General features: G+C 34.1%; 1 protein-coding gene across 1 annotated transcript in view; it reads left to right on the top strand.

The window, feature by feature from the left end:
* The window catches only part of LOC128858234 (AF4/FMR2 family member lilli), a 224,593-nt gene that overhangs the window by 180,429 nt on the left and 24,999 nt on the right, over window positions 1-19,165 (top strand). The window contains exons 5-6 of the mRNA XM_054094325.1: window positions 5,482-5,578; window positions 6,016-6,195. Of these exons, the coding sequence (XP_053950300.1) occupies window positions 5,482-5,578; window positions 6,016-6,195 (277 nt within the window). The remainder of the gene's footprint in view (window positions 1-5,481; window positions 5,579-6,015; window positions 6,196-19,165) is intronic.

The following is a 19,165-nucleotide window of genomic DNA, read 5'->3' as shown; positions in this document are numbered from 1 at the left end:
AAATCACTTTAATTTAGATTAGGAAATAGTCTTGAATTTGAAGGACCCTATACTTAGAAAGTGTGAAAATGCGTTTGTCATACATACTCGTATAAGAATATTGTCACGTTTTTATGTGCTTCTTATTAGTGGTACAATGTTGTTGCTGTGGCTTTTGCACTATGTGTGCCAGTTTTGATATTTGTCATAAAGTTGAAAAGTGATTTTCGGGTCGAGGTGGCTGAGCGAGAAGCTATTTCTACCTGTCGAATTCACACCAAATTACTTTTTGTTATTCCAACTGAGTCTGTGCCTGAATTGAAAGTGAGTTGTTTTATTGCATCTCTTTGTTGCTTATATGTTTTTGTGGCTAATAAATTTTTTTTAGTTAAGTAAATAAGTAGATTTTTGTGATGGATTGATAAAACGCAGCATTAGTTTTATGACTACGTTTTAGGAAATGTGGGGGTAAAAAGGAATTTAGAAATAAAAATTCGGGGCTCAAAATGCTATTACACAATATAGCGACACATAAAGGAACTTAAAATCTGGCCAATTTTTTTTAATATGTTATGCCACTGTAGTGTCACTCTGTGGCGATTTATTTTGAGAGTACTAAGGAAAAATATATACTCGTACACACAAAGTTTATATATGCAAAGTGAAGTGTATAGAAAAAATTGTTTGCTTATCTTGGGTAAGTTATAGATCTCATGTAAAATGGCAAAGCCTGGAAATCATGTTTTTTAATGTAGTGCTTATTGTGTAAAAAAAAACCTCCAAAATGTTTCTTCGCAACTCTATTATTATATATGAGGATCACAGAAGAGAAACCAAATTTTCAATTTTTAAGCTGCTGTATGAAATACGATGTATTTAATAAGGTTTTAAAAAAATTAAATTAGAAAAAATGTTCACTGTTTTTTTTAATTTTAGCATGAGATGTTGTTTAAGCAATCATAATTCGAGAGTATATATAAATTATATTTTTTTTAATTTTAATTTTTTTAAATTTAATTAACTTAATAGTGCTCGCATCGCCTCCTCGTATGCCAAATGTTTAATCTAGGTTGGGAAGTCTGAAACCCAAAATTCGAAGAGCACCTGAAAGAGGAAGATTTCTCGATGGGACACCACTATTTGTAGGAAAAAAATTAATAAAAAATGGAGAATGCTTGACAAAAAAACTGAAAACATTTTCTTGCAAAATTTATTTCTTACTATTTTTGCTAAGTGGTAAATTCCACTCAAGAAAATAGAAACAAGTTTGAGCTACAAAAATGGCGTAGTTTAAAGCAGGCTGGCAAAATAAATCTGGCCCTTATATAAGTCATCGTAAATTACTTGGTTTACAGTAATTATATGATAGGCCAATATATTTCTCAATAATCTTTGCCTATAATATCATTAATGGTAATATCGATTGCTAGGAGTTATTAAGCCATACTTCTCTTTACAGTTTAAGGAATATTTGTTTATTTAATCTTTCCAATAAAATGATTTAACATGCATTAAATGAATCTACTCTACTATCGGCGCGATTGTGTAACAATTATTTGTAACCACATTAAGTTCAATGAAAACATTGTACAATTTAAGCTTGGTCTGTTAACCATTATTTTTGATAGACTGAAGTATATATGTAAATAAATAAAAAATGTGTTAAAAGGTTTTTTAAGTGTAATTTTCTTATTTAGAATCTTTTAATGAGCTCTGAATATTTATTTTTCGTATTTTAATTTTGTGAGCTCACAGCAAGTTTAGCAATAAAACAATAAATTCTATGATTGCTTTTATTTCTTCTTCTTCTTAATTGGCGCGGTAACCGCTTACGCGATTTTGGCCGAGTTTAACAAAGCGCGCTAGTCGTTTCTTTCTCGTGCTAACCGGCGCCAATTGGACACTCCAAGTGAAGTCAAGTCCTTCTCCACCTGATCTTTCCAACGCAGAGGAGGCCTTCCTCTTCTTCTGCTACCACCAGCTGGTACCGCATCGAATACTTTCAAAGCCGGAGCGTTTGTATCCATTCAGATGACATGACCCAGCCAACGTAGTCGCTGGATCTTGATTCGCTGCGCTATGTCTATGTCGCCTCATACAACTTATCGTTCCATCGTCTGCGATATTCGCCATTGCCAACGTGTAAAGGTCCAAAAATCTTGCGCAGAATCTTTCTCTCAAACAATCCAAGCGTTGCTTCATCGGATGTTGTCATCGTCGAGAGAGGACTTTACTGCTCAGTTGGCTACTTGGTCCAAAGTAGCACTTGTTGGCAAGATTGGATTTCAAGGCTGACATTGTTATCCGTGTTAATGCAGGTTCCTAAATAAACCTCGAAATTATAACTGTCTACAGTGACGTGGGTGCCGATACGCGAGTTTGTTTGTTTGTTTGATGACAGGAGGTACTTCGTTTTGTCCTCGTTCACCACCAGACCCATTCGCTTTGCCTCTTTATCCAGTTTGGATATGGCAATTGCTTTTATTTATTTGTCGATATTACGACCCCAATTGGAAGTCGCCTTCAGAAACTTTTGGCTGCGATTTGACGACATTGAACATTTAAGAAAAAAAAAAACATAAATTATCTAACTGCAGGTAATTTAGGCACCCTTCTGATCTAGAATTTCGAGAAAGTAGATTTTTTTGTTTGTTCATGTTATGATAGTTTATACTTTTAAAAATATACTTGCACATTTTTGTATTGAAATTCGTTGTAGTTTAGACGTTACAGCCCTTTAAAACGAGACCGGTTTGGAATACGACGCCCAGGTATAGGTGCGTTATCCGTGTTTTTCTCGAAACTAGGTATTTTTTCCGAGTTGGCGTTGGTAATTTGTCAAAAAGCACTGAACCGATTGATTTGAATTTTTAATATGTTATTGAGTAGACTTGCGGCTCTCGCGTGTTATTTTATAATCAATTTTTCTATTTTTTTTTAAGAGTGAGAACGTGAACAAATCCCTTTTTTTTGTTTTTCCAATAAACAGATAAAATATCTAGAAAATTGTTTTTTTTTTTGTAATTCTGCTACCCACCATAGCGACATATCTCCTGATGAATAATCGACCGAATTTTTTTTTCGTCGTACCTGAGCAGTCCAATCAGATACGTCAGTGGCATGTGTTACGATTAACAATTTTTTTTATTATTGTCATTGAAAAAAATATTTTTTTTTTGTAATTAAAGCATTTATAAAAACGATTTTCAATTGATACCGATTGTTTTTCTTCAATTTTAAACGCCTTCAATTTTCACGTCGCTAAAGCAGAAAGGTGCATTAACCTCTTATTCCTGAACTATATATTATATAAGTAATCATCGTGATTGGAAGTTACCTCTTCTATACAAAAGGTTTTTTTAATTCAAAAGTCTAAATTATAACTCTTTCATGGCGGATGACGTAACCTATCCATTCAGTTTTAAAAACTATGATTTTAATGAAAACACCTTAAAAGTTTTACGTGCACTTACCAGTAGCTCCAAGAAGCTGTTGCAATAGCGATTATTTCGCCTTTTAATATAATTGTTCCACTACAACACTAACTAAATTTTGTGTTTGTAACCCTAAATTATTTTTTAAGTTAACAAAAAATCGATTTTTTTCAAAATCGCACAGTTATTTTACTCCGCAACGAAAGCATTTGTAATACAAAAAAGCTGCATTCCTACTTTCTTCTAACAAAACTTGTGTAGTAAATTGAACCATCAAAAATTAATTAATGCTAAATTAATTCTAGTCAGTTCTACTCACTTCTTTATTCGCAGAAATTTCCTAACCGATTTCCGTTAGAGCAAAATACATTCTCTGCATTTTTATTATTTTTTTTAATTATCTGTCATCGGATGACTGATATTGTATTGTGGGGAAAAAAATGCAGGCAGGCTGATTCTGTTTACTTTTAAGCTAGAGTGTGCTTAGCTTAACATTTTCATTATAACCAAAATTTGAAATTTAATCTTGATGCTGCTGCACTTTTACTTGAAGTTTTTATCGGATATCTTGTTTACAAAATCTGTCTCAAAAAACCTCGATCTTCCTTCAGCGTAACATATTGCAAAGGTGTGAGTATTGGATTATTTTGCTACTAAAATATAAGTTATACTACAACAAAAAGCTTACTACTTTAAATTTTAAACTTTAAAGAAATTTAAAAAAAAAAATTATCTAATTTTCATCGATAAAAGTTTCGAGGGCGCAGTTTTATAGCCGAATGAATTTTAAATAAATCCACATTTGAAATGGCTCAAAGATTGAGTTGACTTTTAAAATATTTTTGCCTGTGGTTTTTTGGTTTTTTTTTAATTTGCACAAAATTTTAGATTCGGGTTTTGCAAGAGGATCGTCTATATTTTCATAAAAAAATATTAAATATTACACAAGAAACAAACAAATGGCAAGAATTAGACAATAAGTCTTATTGCGATGGTTGACGCTCCAAATAGGAGTTGAAGTCACCAAAACAACTATGAAAAGGTTTACGCATTCTAATAAAAAAAAAAGTCATAGAAAAATATTCATGCTTCTTTTTTTTACAACGGATTGATATTGAATTCCAAACGTTAAACGGTCACCTCGAATTTTATGTGTTACTACCCTAAAGTGGCTGCCCTAGCCGAATGATTTGCTGCGTGACTACAAAATAGTTTTTTTTTTCTAATAGCGGTCGCCCCTCGGCAGGCAATGGCAAACCTCCGAGTGTATTTCTGCCATGAAAAAGCTGTTCATAAAATCATATGCCGTGAGGAGTCGGCTTAAAATTGTAGGTCCCTCTATTTGTGGAACAACATCAAGAACGCACACCACAAATAAGAGAAAGAGTTCGGCGAAACATGCAAAAGGGGTGTTCGCGCCAATTTTATATTTATACTCTACATAGTTTTTAATTTAAGTTCTGTGTAAGTTGGGAATAATTGACATAAAAACTACAACTAATATTTGAAGTTTAATTAAACTAAAATAATTGTATTACTCATGCAATGCTAATTGTATTCTTATTTCCATCGACGAGTATCTTATTCTGTGAGAAAAGCTGTTTTACTTCAAATCAAAATATATTTATACCTCTTTTAAGACAAGTCGGAACGTAATTGACTCAGTTATATCAATAATTCAATAAGACGCGAATTGCTTCTTCGGAATAACGTATAGGTGAGTAGTTACAGCACACTCAAGCAAAAAACTACTCAATTTGTTTTGTTCAATGGTTTTCTTTATTTTTTCTTCTTATAAATAATGAAATTCTATACCACCATGGAACAGGTAGAATTTACTGTCATTAAAATTTCTGCATTGCACAAGCGAAACAGCAACGCTCAATTGCGCTGCTTTACACACACACACATACATATGCACAAACATGCTTACAAGTAAACATTACAGTTATATAAGTAGTTTTATTACACTGACTATTTCTACTTAAAATCCTACCTGAAAAGTAATTTACCGTTTTATTATGTTTCACATCCTTTTTCTTTCGCTTTTCTTTTGCAACTACAACAGTCGAGCAGCGATACCAGTTCCAGTTCACGTGATAGTAGCAGTAATAAAGGCGCGAAGTTGCTGCTGCGAAAGGGCAAATCAAAGCGAAACAGCAAAGGTGAGTGCAATGCAAGTACACTGAAGTACATATTTAAATACTACAATTACTTACACATACATTCATTTACATACATATAAAAATCAAGAGAGTTCAAAAAGAAAAGCTTTGCATCAAAAGGTAATTGCAGCAATTTAAAAAGTTTTGAGGCGTAGCAGAAAAAATCGTGCGAAAAATGCAAAGCGATTTAAAAGAAGAAAAAAAAAATCATATTAAGAAGTGTGTGTATAGTACAGAAAATAAGGAAAAAAACAGAAGGCTGAAACATTTTATATCAGCGTTGTAGTTTATAATTTGTACTTAAAGTTGCCTTAATTAGTTGCAATATTCTTCTATTACCTACTTACCAGCCCACTTACCTTAAATGCATGCATACTACAAAATTTACTTATTTTTGCTCATTCTACCATTCACACATTTCTCTTGCTCGTTTATAGATAAAAAGTCCGATACGTCTGTCGTGCAGGCGAAAGTGCAACAAAAACAACACGAAACACCTTCCATTAAATGCGTTCTAGTTGGCGATGGTGCTGTGGGAAAGACTAATTTGATTTTATCCTATCTTAAAAATCGTTTTAATACGGAGCACGTACCGACAGCATCGGATATATATAATGGTAAGTGTATGGTTGATTTTAAATGCATGCAGACAATTGCCGATTTGGGTTCGTTTTGGTGATAGGTTTATAGGTAGGTGTGCCTTTAAGTTACGTATACGCCAAGGCGTACTCGCGCAACTACGATTTCGCATGTACATAAATAGTGCAGGCGGTTACTATTTCGTTGACTTCAATTGCTATAAGCGACTTCTTATTGTGTGCGAAGGAGCTTTTTATAGTCATTTTAGAGTGCAATGCCAAACTCCAAAATAAAAAAAGGTCTGACAACGGCTTATGGCAAAAGGGCCTCTGTAATACTCCGCTTAAACATTTGCGTCTCAATTTATTTTAAGGGGAAAAGAGCTTACCACTCCGTAGGATAACATAGTGCGAGGATTATTGATTGAGAGATTAATAACTTTCTATTTCCTTCACACATGAAACTTGTTTGCCCCTTTCAGTCAGAAAAAATAAAAAAAATAGTGAAATACACAAAATAACAAATAGAGTGTTGGCCTAAAATTTCGGCACACATCTTTATACTTAGAAGTAGAAAATTTAAATATGGCGCACAAATTTAAAAAGTTTTGTGAAAGTGATTATTTCCATGAAGTGCCATATTTTTTTCAATTACTTCTAAGATCCACAATTTTATTACATACCCTTTGTATGAGTATTTAAAATTTATTATACATATTAACTGTTTTAATTGCTATAATAATGAATGCTATAACATCAATGCCGATGCATATCAACTTTTAATGTTATACCTTACTAAAAAGTCTAGGATTGGTCCCTTAAGAGGTATACCTGGACTAGTCTCCTTGGGACCTATGTATAACAAGCGCGCAAATGGGCATTATTTATCCTCGAATAATCCCCTCCGGGCACAAATAGAGATTTATTAGGCTTTGAAAACACGTCTGCACGCCTCGTTATCTCTGTAAACAACGATTTTTTTTTTTGTTGTCATGGCAACTAGCAAGTCCAGCACTCAGACATTAATTAAGTCCATTGTACTACACTTGGATTCCCTTTTAATTTTCTTTAAATCTAACCGATCTCCGAAGAAATCTGAGTAGATCTGGTGGTGCCAAGGAGCCAAGATGGTCGCTTCTTAACACATCAGTGCCAAAGACCTCAAATCTGATTCGAGCGAAGGCGGGGCAGACACATAGGAAGTGGTTCGCCGTCTTATCCTCCTCTTCACAAGCTGGGCAGAGTACACTGTCGAGATGCCCAACCTTTCCATGTGCTTTGCCCACAGAAAGTGGCCCATCATCAACGAATATAATCATGCGGATGCCCGGTAAAGTGCAATCGATAGATTTGTTTTATTTCATACTCATTCAGGTATCCAGGATACAATTAATTTCTTCATAAAACATACTCGAATAAAACAGAATAGTTTATTTCTTATAGAAGGACAAAAGTGGTATTGCAACTCATTACGGCCCTAACCTTGACTCATCAAAAATTCCTAGCGATTTCAACCGAGCCCTTCTCGAACTTACATATTATTTGTTTACTATTTTTTTTGGATATAATATTCGATTATAAAATAGATGACAAAGAGAAAATAATATACAAGTATAGTATTATTTAAGTATACAGGATGGACTTATCATTGTTATAGGCATTGTTTTTTCACTCATAGGATTCGAAAGTCCTTTAAAATCAAGCATACGTGCCCTCATAACAGCGCTGCTCATTTGCAAATCACATATGCGACCGCTTTACTGCTGTTAATAAATGTGGATTACAGCCTAATGTAGGAGCTATGTATGCATACATGCAAGGGCTAATGTTAATATTAGTGTTGATTTTAACACTCGTATGTATAAATCATGGAATTACGCTGAGTCGTTTCTGTTACCACAAATGAATATTTACATACAACAACGAGCATTGCTATTAGCACTTGCATTGGTATATAAACCTGTATAAAACCACTGCTGATTTGTTTATATATTTTTATTTAAAATAAAATTTTTTAAATTTTTTATATATTTTCTTTATGTTTTTTATTTATTATTTTTTTATTTATTAATTTTTTTATTTATTTTTTATTTTTATATAATACAGATGTATTAAGTTTACGAAGGTGGGCATCACGCAAATTATGATTAAGGACATTTTAATTAAAAAGTGGTTTTTCGAATGGAATGGACCCTTATTTTTTTAATTGAAAAAGTTTTGGAATTGGCTGTAGGCTATAAAGGTTGCTATCGATCTAATATATCTATACAATAGCGCTTAAAAATTAGCACTCAGCTCAGTCGCGGAGATTAAGTGTCGCATTGACAGATGCAGTTCAGTCGAATTCGTAAATATCCTCAAATAATAAAAAAAAAAAATTTAAAAGCGGAATTTGTTTGTCTTTCCCTTTCAGAATTTTATTGCTGTTACGTATTTTATAAGCAAGCAAGGCCGCGGGCTTTGTATTAAATTCGTATTGTACGAGGCTCGTTTGAAAAGTCCGTGCAAAGTCAGAGAGATGGCACTACTAGCGCGTATCGAGGTCATGTGTAGTTAATAGCATCTTTTGGAAGAACACATACCAAGTTTCAGCCAGATCAATCCGTTTCTTTGTGTTTGACATTCGTGAGAATCAAGGAAGTCGAGTGACTTTCTTATTCCATCACGACAACGCAGTTAGTAGGTAATATAAATATGATTCAATCCGTTTCACATCGCCCTAATTTTCCACATATGGCTCCCTCAGAATCCTCGAACTACTATTTGTTACCAAATTAGAATAAATGGCTGGCGGGAAAAAGATTTTGTTGAAACGAGGGGGTGATTGCAGAAACGAACGGCAATTTTTCACAGTTGAACAAAACCTATTATTCGGAAAGTAACAACAAACTAGCCGGCGGCCGCCGCAGCCGAATGGGTTGATGCGTGATTATCATTCGGTATTAAGAGGTAACGTAGGTTCGAATCTCGGTGAAACACCAAAATGAAGTTAAAGTATTTCGCAATAAAGGTCGCCCCTCGGCAGGCAATGGCAAACCTCCGAGTGTATTTCTGCCATGAAAGGTCTCCTCATAAAAATATCTGCCGTTCGGAGTCGGCTTGAAACTGTAGGTCCCAAACAATTAAGTAGTTTTAATTTTTGCACCAACTTTTCAAACGACTCTCGTGTATAATTCTTCAAATACTCAATAGTGCCACACTACATCCTCATTTGTCCCAATTGTAAAGAACAAACTTAAAATAAATCCATAATTTTAAAGATCTACACAAACAACTGAAAATACCTATTTAGGTCATGCAATGTGCCAGTTTAAATATATAAATTCAAATAAAATGAAACTTAAAAAAATACAAAAAATACTAGTGAATTTGTTAGCCATTTCTATGAATGAATACAATTACAAAAGCTTGTGGTTATAAAAAGTTAAGTAAGTTGCAAATGGCTTTAAAAGTTATTTGTTTTTATTTCAATCCATCTTTCTCCAATTACCTTAATAATAATATTTTCGCAAATGTGCATCTAAATTGCATTTGATAAAGCGAAGCTAATTTTTTGTAAAGAGCTTTTATTCTCTCTAACTTTTTTTGCGCCAGTAGCTCTCTGGTTTAAATTTTTGCGGCATGCAAACACACACAACCATATGAAGAATGACTTCGTTTGCGTGCCAATTTTTCTTACTTCCTCTTTCTACTTTTGTGTCATTTTGCTTGTGTCCTACTTTGGCACTACTTCCTGCCTGGGTATGGTATAACTATTCTATGCTATTTCAACATTTTTGTGAATGAATATTTCGAAAAGCACGTCATTCAAATGTACGCACTTTTTTCAAGCTAAAAGCTGCACTGACTCCTTGATACACTGACTCGCTGATTTACAGAATAAGCAACCGACTGGCTTGTTATGTGACTGACTGACGGTTGGGCTCGTGCCCCGTTAAACTGCCTTACTTACTACGTACTAGCTTAGCCATAGTCAACAAAGTAGGGTTGCTTTGTTGTGGTGCAGCACAGCCATGTCTCAAACATCACACATACCAAAATTTTTTGCACATCTACTACATACATAGATGTTCATATGTGTATCCAGTCGACACCAGCTAGTAGCTATTGCAAGTGATTGAATTATGATGTGCTCACATATCACAGTGCTGCAAGGCAGACGACAGGCAAGCTCTCCGATGTCTATCCTGAAGCTCTATCCTCATATCCTCATATGCACACATTCACGACCACAATTGCATTGCGCATATAGCCAGTTTGGCAGTATTATCGCTGCTGCTTTTGTGGAAATTTATAGCGTGCCTGTGTGTTTGTTAATGTCTTTTGTTTAGAACAGCCGCTTGAAATGTGTGTCATGCACACATAATCGCCCCATTGGCTTTCATTTGCTTACTCATACACTCACACACACACGCACATATGGGCATACTTTTTATAATCTATTTCCCCGTTGGGAAAACCTGAGCTAGTGAATTCAATTTTTTATTCAATATTAGTATTAGTTTGTTAAAAGCGAAGTGGTTTGTTAGTGACTTGATCCTCACTTGATCAAAACCAGTCCTATATTTTGTACTGTTAACAGTTTTACGTTATTTTGCGACTCGAAGTGATTTCAAGCTTAATATCTGTAGTTTTTATAAATTTTGTTTCTTCCTGCCAAGTACATTAATTTTAAATTTAATTTGAGAGATCCATATAAAAAATATGTATAATAGTTCCGTAATTTGGTGATCCCTTTCACCTCATTTAGCGATAATTTTTTTACCACATTTGGGTTTCGAGTTAATCAAATTATAATCTAATATAATAATAATTAATAATCAATCCTGAAATTATTATCGCCTCAACCACTTTTTCTGGTAATGAAATACTAAACACGAAAAAAATATAGGTTCTCTTGTGCTCGCATGAGAAATGTTTTTCATGCTAAATTTGTTTCGCACAGTCACTGCAGGTGTGTCCTTGAATAGAAAAAATTTCGGTTCCCTACACATTTATTTTTTGTGTTTATCAACGAATCTTAATAATTTTTAAAAGCGTTGTACAATTGCATCTGGACAGCAAAGACTCAAATTTTTACTGCGTTCTGGAAAATAGCACTTTTTCGGAAATTGCTAAGGATAATAAGTGCGCGAGTAAATCTTCTGAGATAGGTCTTGGAAAATCGAGTCTAAGTTGCAATTATTTTTCATGATGAAGAAAAGGCTTGAACTGTTAATAACTACAGGTTGATTCATCTGATTGTGCATAGTGCATCGCATTCGCTTTGACCGAAAGTTCATGAAGTATGGGGACTTTAAAAAACAAAAAGGACCTATCGGACTCTCATCAGACTACACGCAATATGCGCTATAGTGATTAAGAAAAGGTAGAGTCTAGTCAGCGCTTTCTGGGTGAATATCGAGCACTTCGAAGAATACGCTTAAATCTCTAGGAAATAATTTCTTTGAGGAACTGGACATTTTACTACATACAGATGCGCTGGAACAACTGCTTGGAATTACGGCAATAAAAAAAATCTAAAATCTAACCAATACCAGGTTAGATTGTAGCGGCAGTCCACTATGCCTTTTTATAGTCTAGTATGACACCGTATGAAGAACTTGCCTCGATATTATATATGTATATATAATTGACACGTACACCCTTTTTGGGTGTTTGGCCGAGCTCCTCCTCGTATTGGTGGTCTTGTGCGTCTTGATGTTGTTCCACAAATAGAGAGACCTACAGCTTCAATCCGACTCCGAACGGCAGATAAGAATGCAGTAGCCATTGCTTGTTGTTGACTTCTTGGCAAACGTTTTGAAAACTCCAAAGCAGATCAAAGAAAAAATAAAGCGATGGGCTGCAAAACAGGCAATGAGTGTCTGTTTGAAAAATTGTAAACTAAAAAAAGCAAAACATGCTTTTTAATTTATTATCATTACTTTTCCAATTTTCAAATAAAAAACAAAAAAAAAAAAAGCAAAGGGAATTTTTATAAATATATTTTTTATGAGGAGCGTTTTCATCGCAAATATACACTCGGAGATTTGCCATTGCCTACCGGGGCAGCGACCGCTATTAAAAAAACTGTTTCTAATTTTTTCGTGTTTCCTCGAGATTCGAAGCTACGTTCTCCCTGAATTCCGAATGGTAGTTATGCTCCAACTCATTCGGCTACGGCGGCTTCGATATTACCCACAAACAATGTGAGGTGATGGTTGAAAAACCTGTAGAGAGATAAAACAAATTAAATCTCTTCCGAGTACCATACTTGGCCTTGTAGTCAAAGTGTGAAATCTCTCGTTTGTAAAAATATTTGTAGTCTATTTTAAAAAACTTATTATTCTAAGAAAAAATTTTGCCAACTAATCGGGTTTATCGAAACAAAATGAATTAAATCCTGTAGTCGAGGGCAGTAGCCCCTCAAATGAGTTATAATGCTTTACCGAAAAATATATTGGTTTATTGTCAAACGAAATCTAAAGTACAATGGGCTGTAACATCATTCTTCAAAAATCTACTTTATTAATATATTATTGTGAAAGAAAAAGCATATGAGTGTAAAGCTATATATTTTTTTATGGTAACGGTGCATCAGTTGCGCTCCGTTTTCTATTTTTTCATCAATTTAGTTTTTTAAAGGAATTAAATATTTAATTCGCATTTAAAATACTCTAAATATTAATTTAAATGCTTAAATAGACTTTATGATATTAACAAGGAATGAAAGTGGCTACTAGAAAAAATGCTTGTTTACTTCTTACCAGGAGGAATACAGATTTTGTAGGGTATCCTTTGTGGATACTTTAGTTCTTATATGTTTTTTATGTCATTAAAAAAAGCTAGAAAAACAAAGTTTAAAAGTAAACAAAAACTTGTTTAATAGCTGGTTACTTCCTCTTTTTGTTGATATCCATATTAATAGCATACAGTTTAGAAATGTATTATTTATTCAAAATTTAGTCCTTGGAAACTTTAAAGTTAAATTGATAAGAAAATGAAAAACTGAATATATAGTATTATTATATCAAATCTATGCTTTCACATGCATATTAAATGTTGCCCGGATAACTTTTACTGTCGCAGGAAGTCATAGTTGAAAAGAGCTGTATGGCCTCAGGGCAAATCGAAAAATGGTCAAAAAACAAGCACAAGGCGAAAAACTTGGCAAAAATTTAGAAATAATATTTTTAACGAATTTTAATCAAAATTAAATGAAATGCAAGAAATAATTTTTCGTTTTAAAGGAGAGTAATTGTGGAATAAAAGAAAAATGGTCTAATGTTAACAGCCAAGTAAGGTGAGTCGTTTTTTTTTTAGTTTTTCAAAACAGTTCTTACTAGTTCAGAATTACGGAAGAAATGATGTTTTGAGAGGCATTTTCATGCTGCTTGGTGTGACGTCGTACAAAATTTAGCATTTACCTGTAAGGAAAGGAGCAAAAGCACACATTTTCATCACTTCAAATTCACTGCTTTCCTACCTTGCTGCAAATAGAGCAAGTTCCTACAGGGCAACCCATCACATGCGGCTTACTTGTGTATGTGTGTGTGTGCATAGCAACTGACGCTTATGCAGATATGAAGGCAATTAGATGCCTTCAAAGCTAATATCTCTGTCAGAGCAATAGGATACGTATCTTCATATGAATTAAATTTAATGCGCGTTAGCTTGGGTAACAAAAATTTAATTATTATTGCATAATCAAGACTGTTTGCAATACAAAACGTTAGACAGTTTATGAATACTTACTGTCAGCTGCAATAGATTTATGTTTACATGATCGATTATGGTTAAATAAAATGAATATTAAATTGATATATTTTCTTAATCTATATAAGCATATTTTATGTTTTTATTATTCGACTGAAAAGGGAACAAAAATCTTCAGCTCATTTTCCTTAAACCTCTGAAAACAGTTTTTGATTGGAGAATTGACAAATGCGGAGTTCAACATACAATTGAATATCTAACTAAGCGAGTAGAGTCCAAGCATAGCGAGCTGAGTAGTAGCGAATGGAAGGCACCTTAAATTGTAGACTTAAAAGCATGTAACGGAGTGAGAAACTGGTGGTTTTACCCTATATCAAGGTTTTGGGGATGCAAGGCAAATTCATATTTCGACTCATGTTTTACTTGACGATGCCTGCAAGAAAAATAACATCACCTACCAAATACATTTGAATGCTGCACCGTGTAATTGGTGTCCTGTAAGCTTTTACTCCTTTCCTAACAGGTCAGTACTAAATTGTATACGACGCAGACCTCCGAAGCTGCAAATGCCTCTCAACACATCGTTTTTTCTGTAATTCTGAAATAGTAAGAACTGTAAAGTAAATTACTCACATTGCTTTGCTTTGCTGTTAGCACTAGACGCTTTTTCTTTTATTTCGCACTTACTCTTCTTTCAAAAATGCCTTTCGTTTAATTTTGCTAGATGTTTGGCTCTTCTTCCAAATTGTGGTGTGCGTCGCAATGTTGTTTCTTGACGTTGTTGCGATAGATGGATTCTTAAAAGGAGCTCTTTTTGTCAAAAAATTTATTTCAATGAATTTATCTACCAATAGAAAACATTTTCTATTGAAGCTGTTGCACCAAAGTTAATAAATATTGAATTAAACTTAAAATAAGTGGACTGGGAAAAAAATTTAACAGTCTTACATGCAATTTTGTGACACCTCTTTTACCCATTTTTCCTACTTTCCAAAGTTTAGCTGTGGCGTTAATAAAATATTTGGCCTGTATTAGAATTGAAACTATCCAAGTTTTATAGAAAAAAGTTTCATCAAAATACTTGGTGGCTAACGGAAAAAGCCAATATGGAATCGGTCTGTAAGGTAGCTTATAAATATTTACACATTGATTGCTTAAGCTTCTGAGAAATTCTGTAATCAGACAAAAGACGGAACAAAACAATTCATCTAATTTGATATACACTTACAGAGGCTTAGCTACAGCTGCACTATAAGCCTATTAAGATGTATGCGTATATATATTTGTAAATGTGCACTGGCGTAAAACACTAAACTAGTCAGAACAAATACTTGGTATTTACGGAATGAAAATGAACTAGTCCGAAAAAGACTATATAAGTACTAATACAAAACGATTTATTCATGCCTATTTTATTTGTCTTCAACCTTTTAATTTACTTTTATTTGGGTATGTTGCAAGCTATTAACATATAAAGCACATTAAATTAAGGGTATTTCAAAAGTGACGCCTAGATATTAGTAGTGAATAATTCCTAGACAATACCTTTTATAAAGTCATCTTTGATATTTATTAAGTAGACAGATGTACAATTTTAACCATGGATGCGTACACGATTGAACAGCGCGTTAAAATTATTGAAACTTTTTAGGAAAATGGCCGATATTTAAGAAGAACATAACGCAAAATTCGTGATTGTTTTGGTAGAATTAATCATCTGAATGAGTCAAAAATTCTAAAAGGACTGGACGATCAAAAACCGGACGTTCGTTGAGAATATTGCTGTTGTAGCGCAAAGTAATGCTGAACAACTTTCAACATCGATATCTCGACGCTCTCAACAATTAGGCATTCATGCATCGACTGTTTGGCGGGTTTCACTTGTAGATGCGCTTTCGGTGGATATTTAAATGATGTAATTTCTCACATATAATTGCTAGGACATCACTGTTGGCAGTTATGATTTCGAGTTATCTAGGCTGGATCCTAACATTAACGCCGATAATAAAGTCGGCCTTGAAATCCAACGTAGAATATCTCTTGCCATTAAGTGCTACTTTAGACTAAGTAGTAGACTACTTACAATGTAAAATCCTCTCTTGACGAACAAAACTAACACAAGGCTCGCATCATGCCCGTTCTAACGTATGGCGCAGAAGCTTGGACGATGATAATATCCGACGAGGCGTATCTTGGAGTGTTTGAGCGGAAGATTTTTTTACCTTTGCACATTGGCGACGGCGAATATCGTAGGAACAATGAGTTGCATAAGCTCTACGATGACAGAGACATAGCGCAGCGAATAAAGATCTAGCAGTTTCGTTGGAGTACAAACCGAAGGATACAAATGTTCGGGCTCTGAATTTCTGATTTCGCAGAATTATGAACGTTAACGTACGTTTGGTACACCTGAATAGTTGTTTGCCACAGTGAACTCTTCGCAGCACTTTTTCAATAATGGTCGATCCATTTTAAGTAATCAATCCCAATAATCCGAAATAAAATGTGATGAAATATACCCAATAGCATATTGTTTTGAATGTCATTTCCTCCTATTAGTTATGCAATCCTGCGTATAATCTAACATAACATGTACGCAATGTCAACTCATGAGTTTGAATAAAACAGTTGCAGTTCAGCCAGCCAATGCTTTGGACTTATTTTTACAAGTACATTTGACTATAGGGTAGTGGCACGCATTTAAGTTTGTGTGTGTGTGTATTTGTGTTTATACAAGGTTGGTAATATTAAATTTGCTATTTTAATTTCCTGTAATTAGTAAAAGTTGTGCGTTTATTAGACCCGAGACTACGTACGCAATTGTATACACACAAAATTTTATCTACAATACCTACTTTTACCTACTTATTTACTTATACATATGCACAGAGAAGTTGTATCATGCGACTACGGGGCATGCGGGTGTTGCTGCCTGCAGTCTTACATTAACTTTCTCACATTTGTATTGAGGAAATTAACCTGGATTAAATGTACACATATCTAACTAACCCTTTGATCGTAAATTTTGATTGCACGAAGGTTGCCCTTAATATTTTGCAATTAGTTATAGAAATTAATACAATAACACTGCTTGATGAAAAATGGTTTAGCGTGTTTAGGAGTACTAGTCGTGCAAAAATGTTTGGTATATTAGGCTAAGCTGCTCTTGAATTTAGGGTATACAGGTTCTCTAATAAATACCTAGCAAATGCCGTAGGTTGCAAAATTCAGAGAGCTTTGCCAATTTTCAATCAATAAAAATGAATTCAATAACAAAATTTAATTAAATTTACTTTTAAAATATTACTTTGAAAGAAATATTCGTTATCGAAAACTATTAAAAAAGATTATGAAAAAAATTGGAAGCACTTTTACCTGATGTCTTTGCTTTGAAAAGAGTCTTTCAGATCGAATAACATCGTGCAGTTAACAAATTTCACAAAATATTAATTTCGTTCAAAAAATGAGGACAAATAGGAAACTCGCAAACACTTTCAACTTATTTTGAACAAAATGAGCCACAAACAACTCAGACCTTCTACTCTTTCAAAACGAAAAAATTACTTAAATGTAATCGTAAATGTCTAAAAATTAGCGAAATTGCGGGTTGTTGTTGATTGTACTACCTATCAAACTTATATACTGAAACTTGCCAACAATACTCCCATGCTAAGGACTAATTAGAGCCAATTGGAGTTCTATTTAGACCAATTGATATTGTATGTGGCTTACAAATTGCAGCAGCTGTCTCGTATATGAGGCTACAACTCGCACTTATGCACTTCTTTTGTTGGGTGTTTGGCCTGGCCCCTCCTCCTATTTTTTGGTGTGGGTTTTGATGTTCTTCCACAAATTGAGGGATATATAGTTTTATGCGATTTTCATAACAGAAATACACTCAGCCCACCGAGGGTCGACCGCTGTTAGAAATAAAATTTGCTCATCCTTTGGTGTTTCATGCTCGAGGTTTCGAAAACGAACACAACTAAATGGTACTCACGTACTAATGCATTCGGTTACGGCCGCCGTTGGATTTAATCGTCTGCTTTTCATGTCAGCATGCAGCGTTTCTCACATCGGGAACTAGCCATCACACTTTGGACACGAAACTCCTCAAAAGTGGCGAAAATTATATCAAACTATTGGTCGATTTTAATGTAACCTCGCTTGGAGGGGATTTCGAAGTTGCTGGTTATGAATCTGAAAATAGTTTTTTTGTTTATTTCAAAATAACAAACGACTTGTAATAATCACTCGATTTTAATTAAACTTTGCATTGAGCGTGTGTCTGTGGTCAGATGTTGATATAATGGAGAAGATTGATTGGATTTAAGTTGGCGAACTGCCCCAGGCTGTCGAAGAAAGGAGCGCCCAGTGACCTTAGCCGTCTAGCTGCCAATCCCGGACATTTACAGAGAAAATTCTCTACAGTCTCCTTCGCTGAAAGGCCCCTACAGTTTCTGCAATGCGGGTTAAATGGTAACCCTAGCTTTTCCGCGTGTGTGCCGATCATTCAGTGACCGTTAAACACAGCTACGAGTTTGCCAATTGAATGGCGAGGAGTCCAAAGGACTTTCTGAGTCCTTCATATATCGTATTAGGGCCAAAGGGTTTTTGAAACACCACATGAAAGAATGGAGCTCCATCTTTTCTGCACTTTCCTGAAATTTTACGTAAGTATAGGGAAAAGTTCAAGGTTCACATCACTTGAGTTTTAAAAATTGGGGTATTTTTCCAGCAAAAACATTAAAAAAGAAATTAAGCCAATTTTTGAACCACTTGAAACTTATTCTTTGTGATTTAATGGGCTATGCATTTAATCCCTTGGGTACAGATTTATTTGAGACAATATTTTTTGGTTGCTTGGAGTAGTATGCAAAAGCAGCACATTTTACGTAAAAATTCATTTATTTCTAAAATATTAGTAATTTATATAGTATTAAGAGGACTTCAGGCAATTAGAATTGCAAAACAAAAGTAAATTAAAATACGTCAGCCGATCCTTGGGTAAGCAAATGAATGACGTATCAAAGGCTTCAAATATACCCGAGGGGTCAAAATTTTAATGAGCTATAAATATGCGTACTTGAAATTTTTCTAAAAATTATGTGTAAAAGGTGCGAAAATTTCATTGAAATTTTGAGAAACTCTTTTTTATTTGCACAAAGTTTGAAACAATTTGCATGAAAAAATTATTAAATTTAAATAAAAAACCACTAAATTTACAAAACTTGTCAATAAGTCCTAGTGCTATAGTTATTTAACACAGTTTATACTGAGATGGTCTCGTTCAATTAAAAAGTGTTTGAAC

Source organism: Anastrepha ludens, chromosome 3, assembly GCF_028408465.1.
Source record: "Anastrepha ludens isolate Willacy chromosome 3, idAnaLude1.1, whole genome shotgun sequence".
NCBI lineage: Eukaryota > Metazoa > Arthropoda > Insecta > Diptera > Tephritidae > Anastrepha > Anastrepha ludens.
The sequence above is the reverse complement of the archived record's forward strand: the minus strand, read 5'-3'. Positions and strand labels throughout refer to the sequence as shown.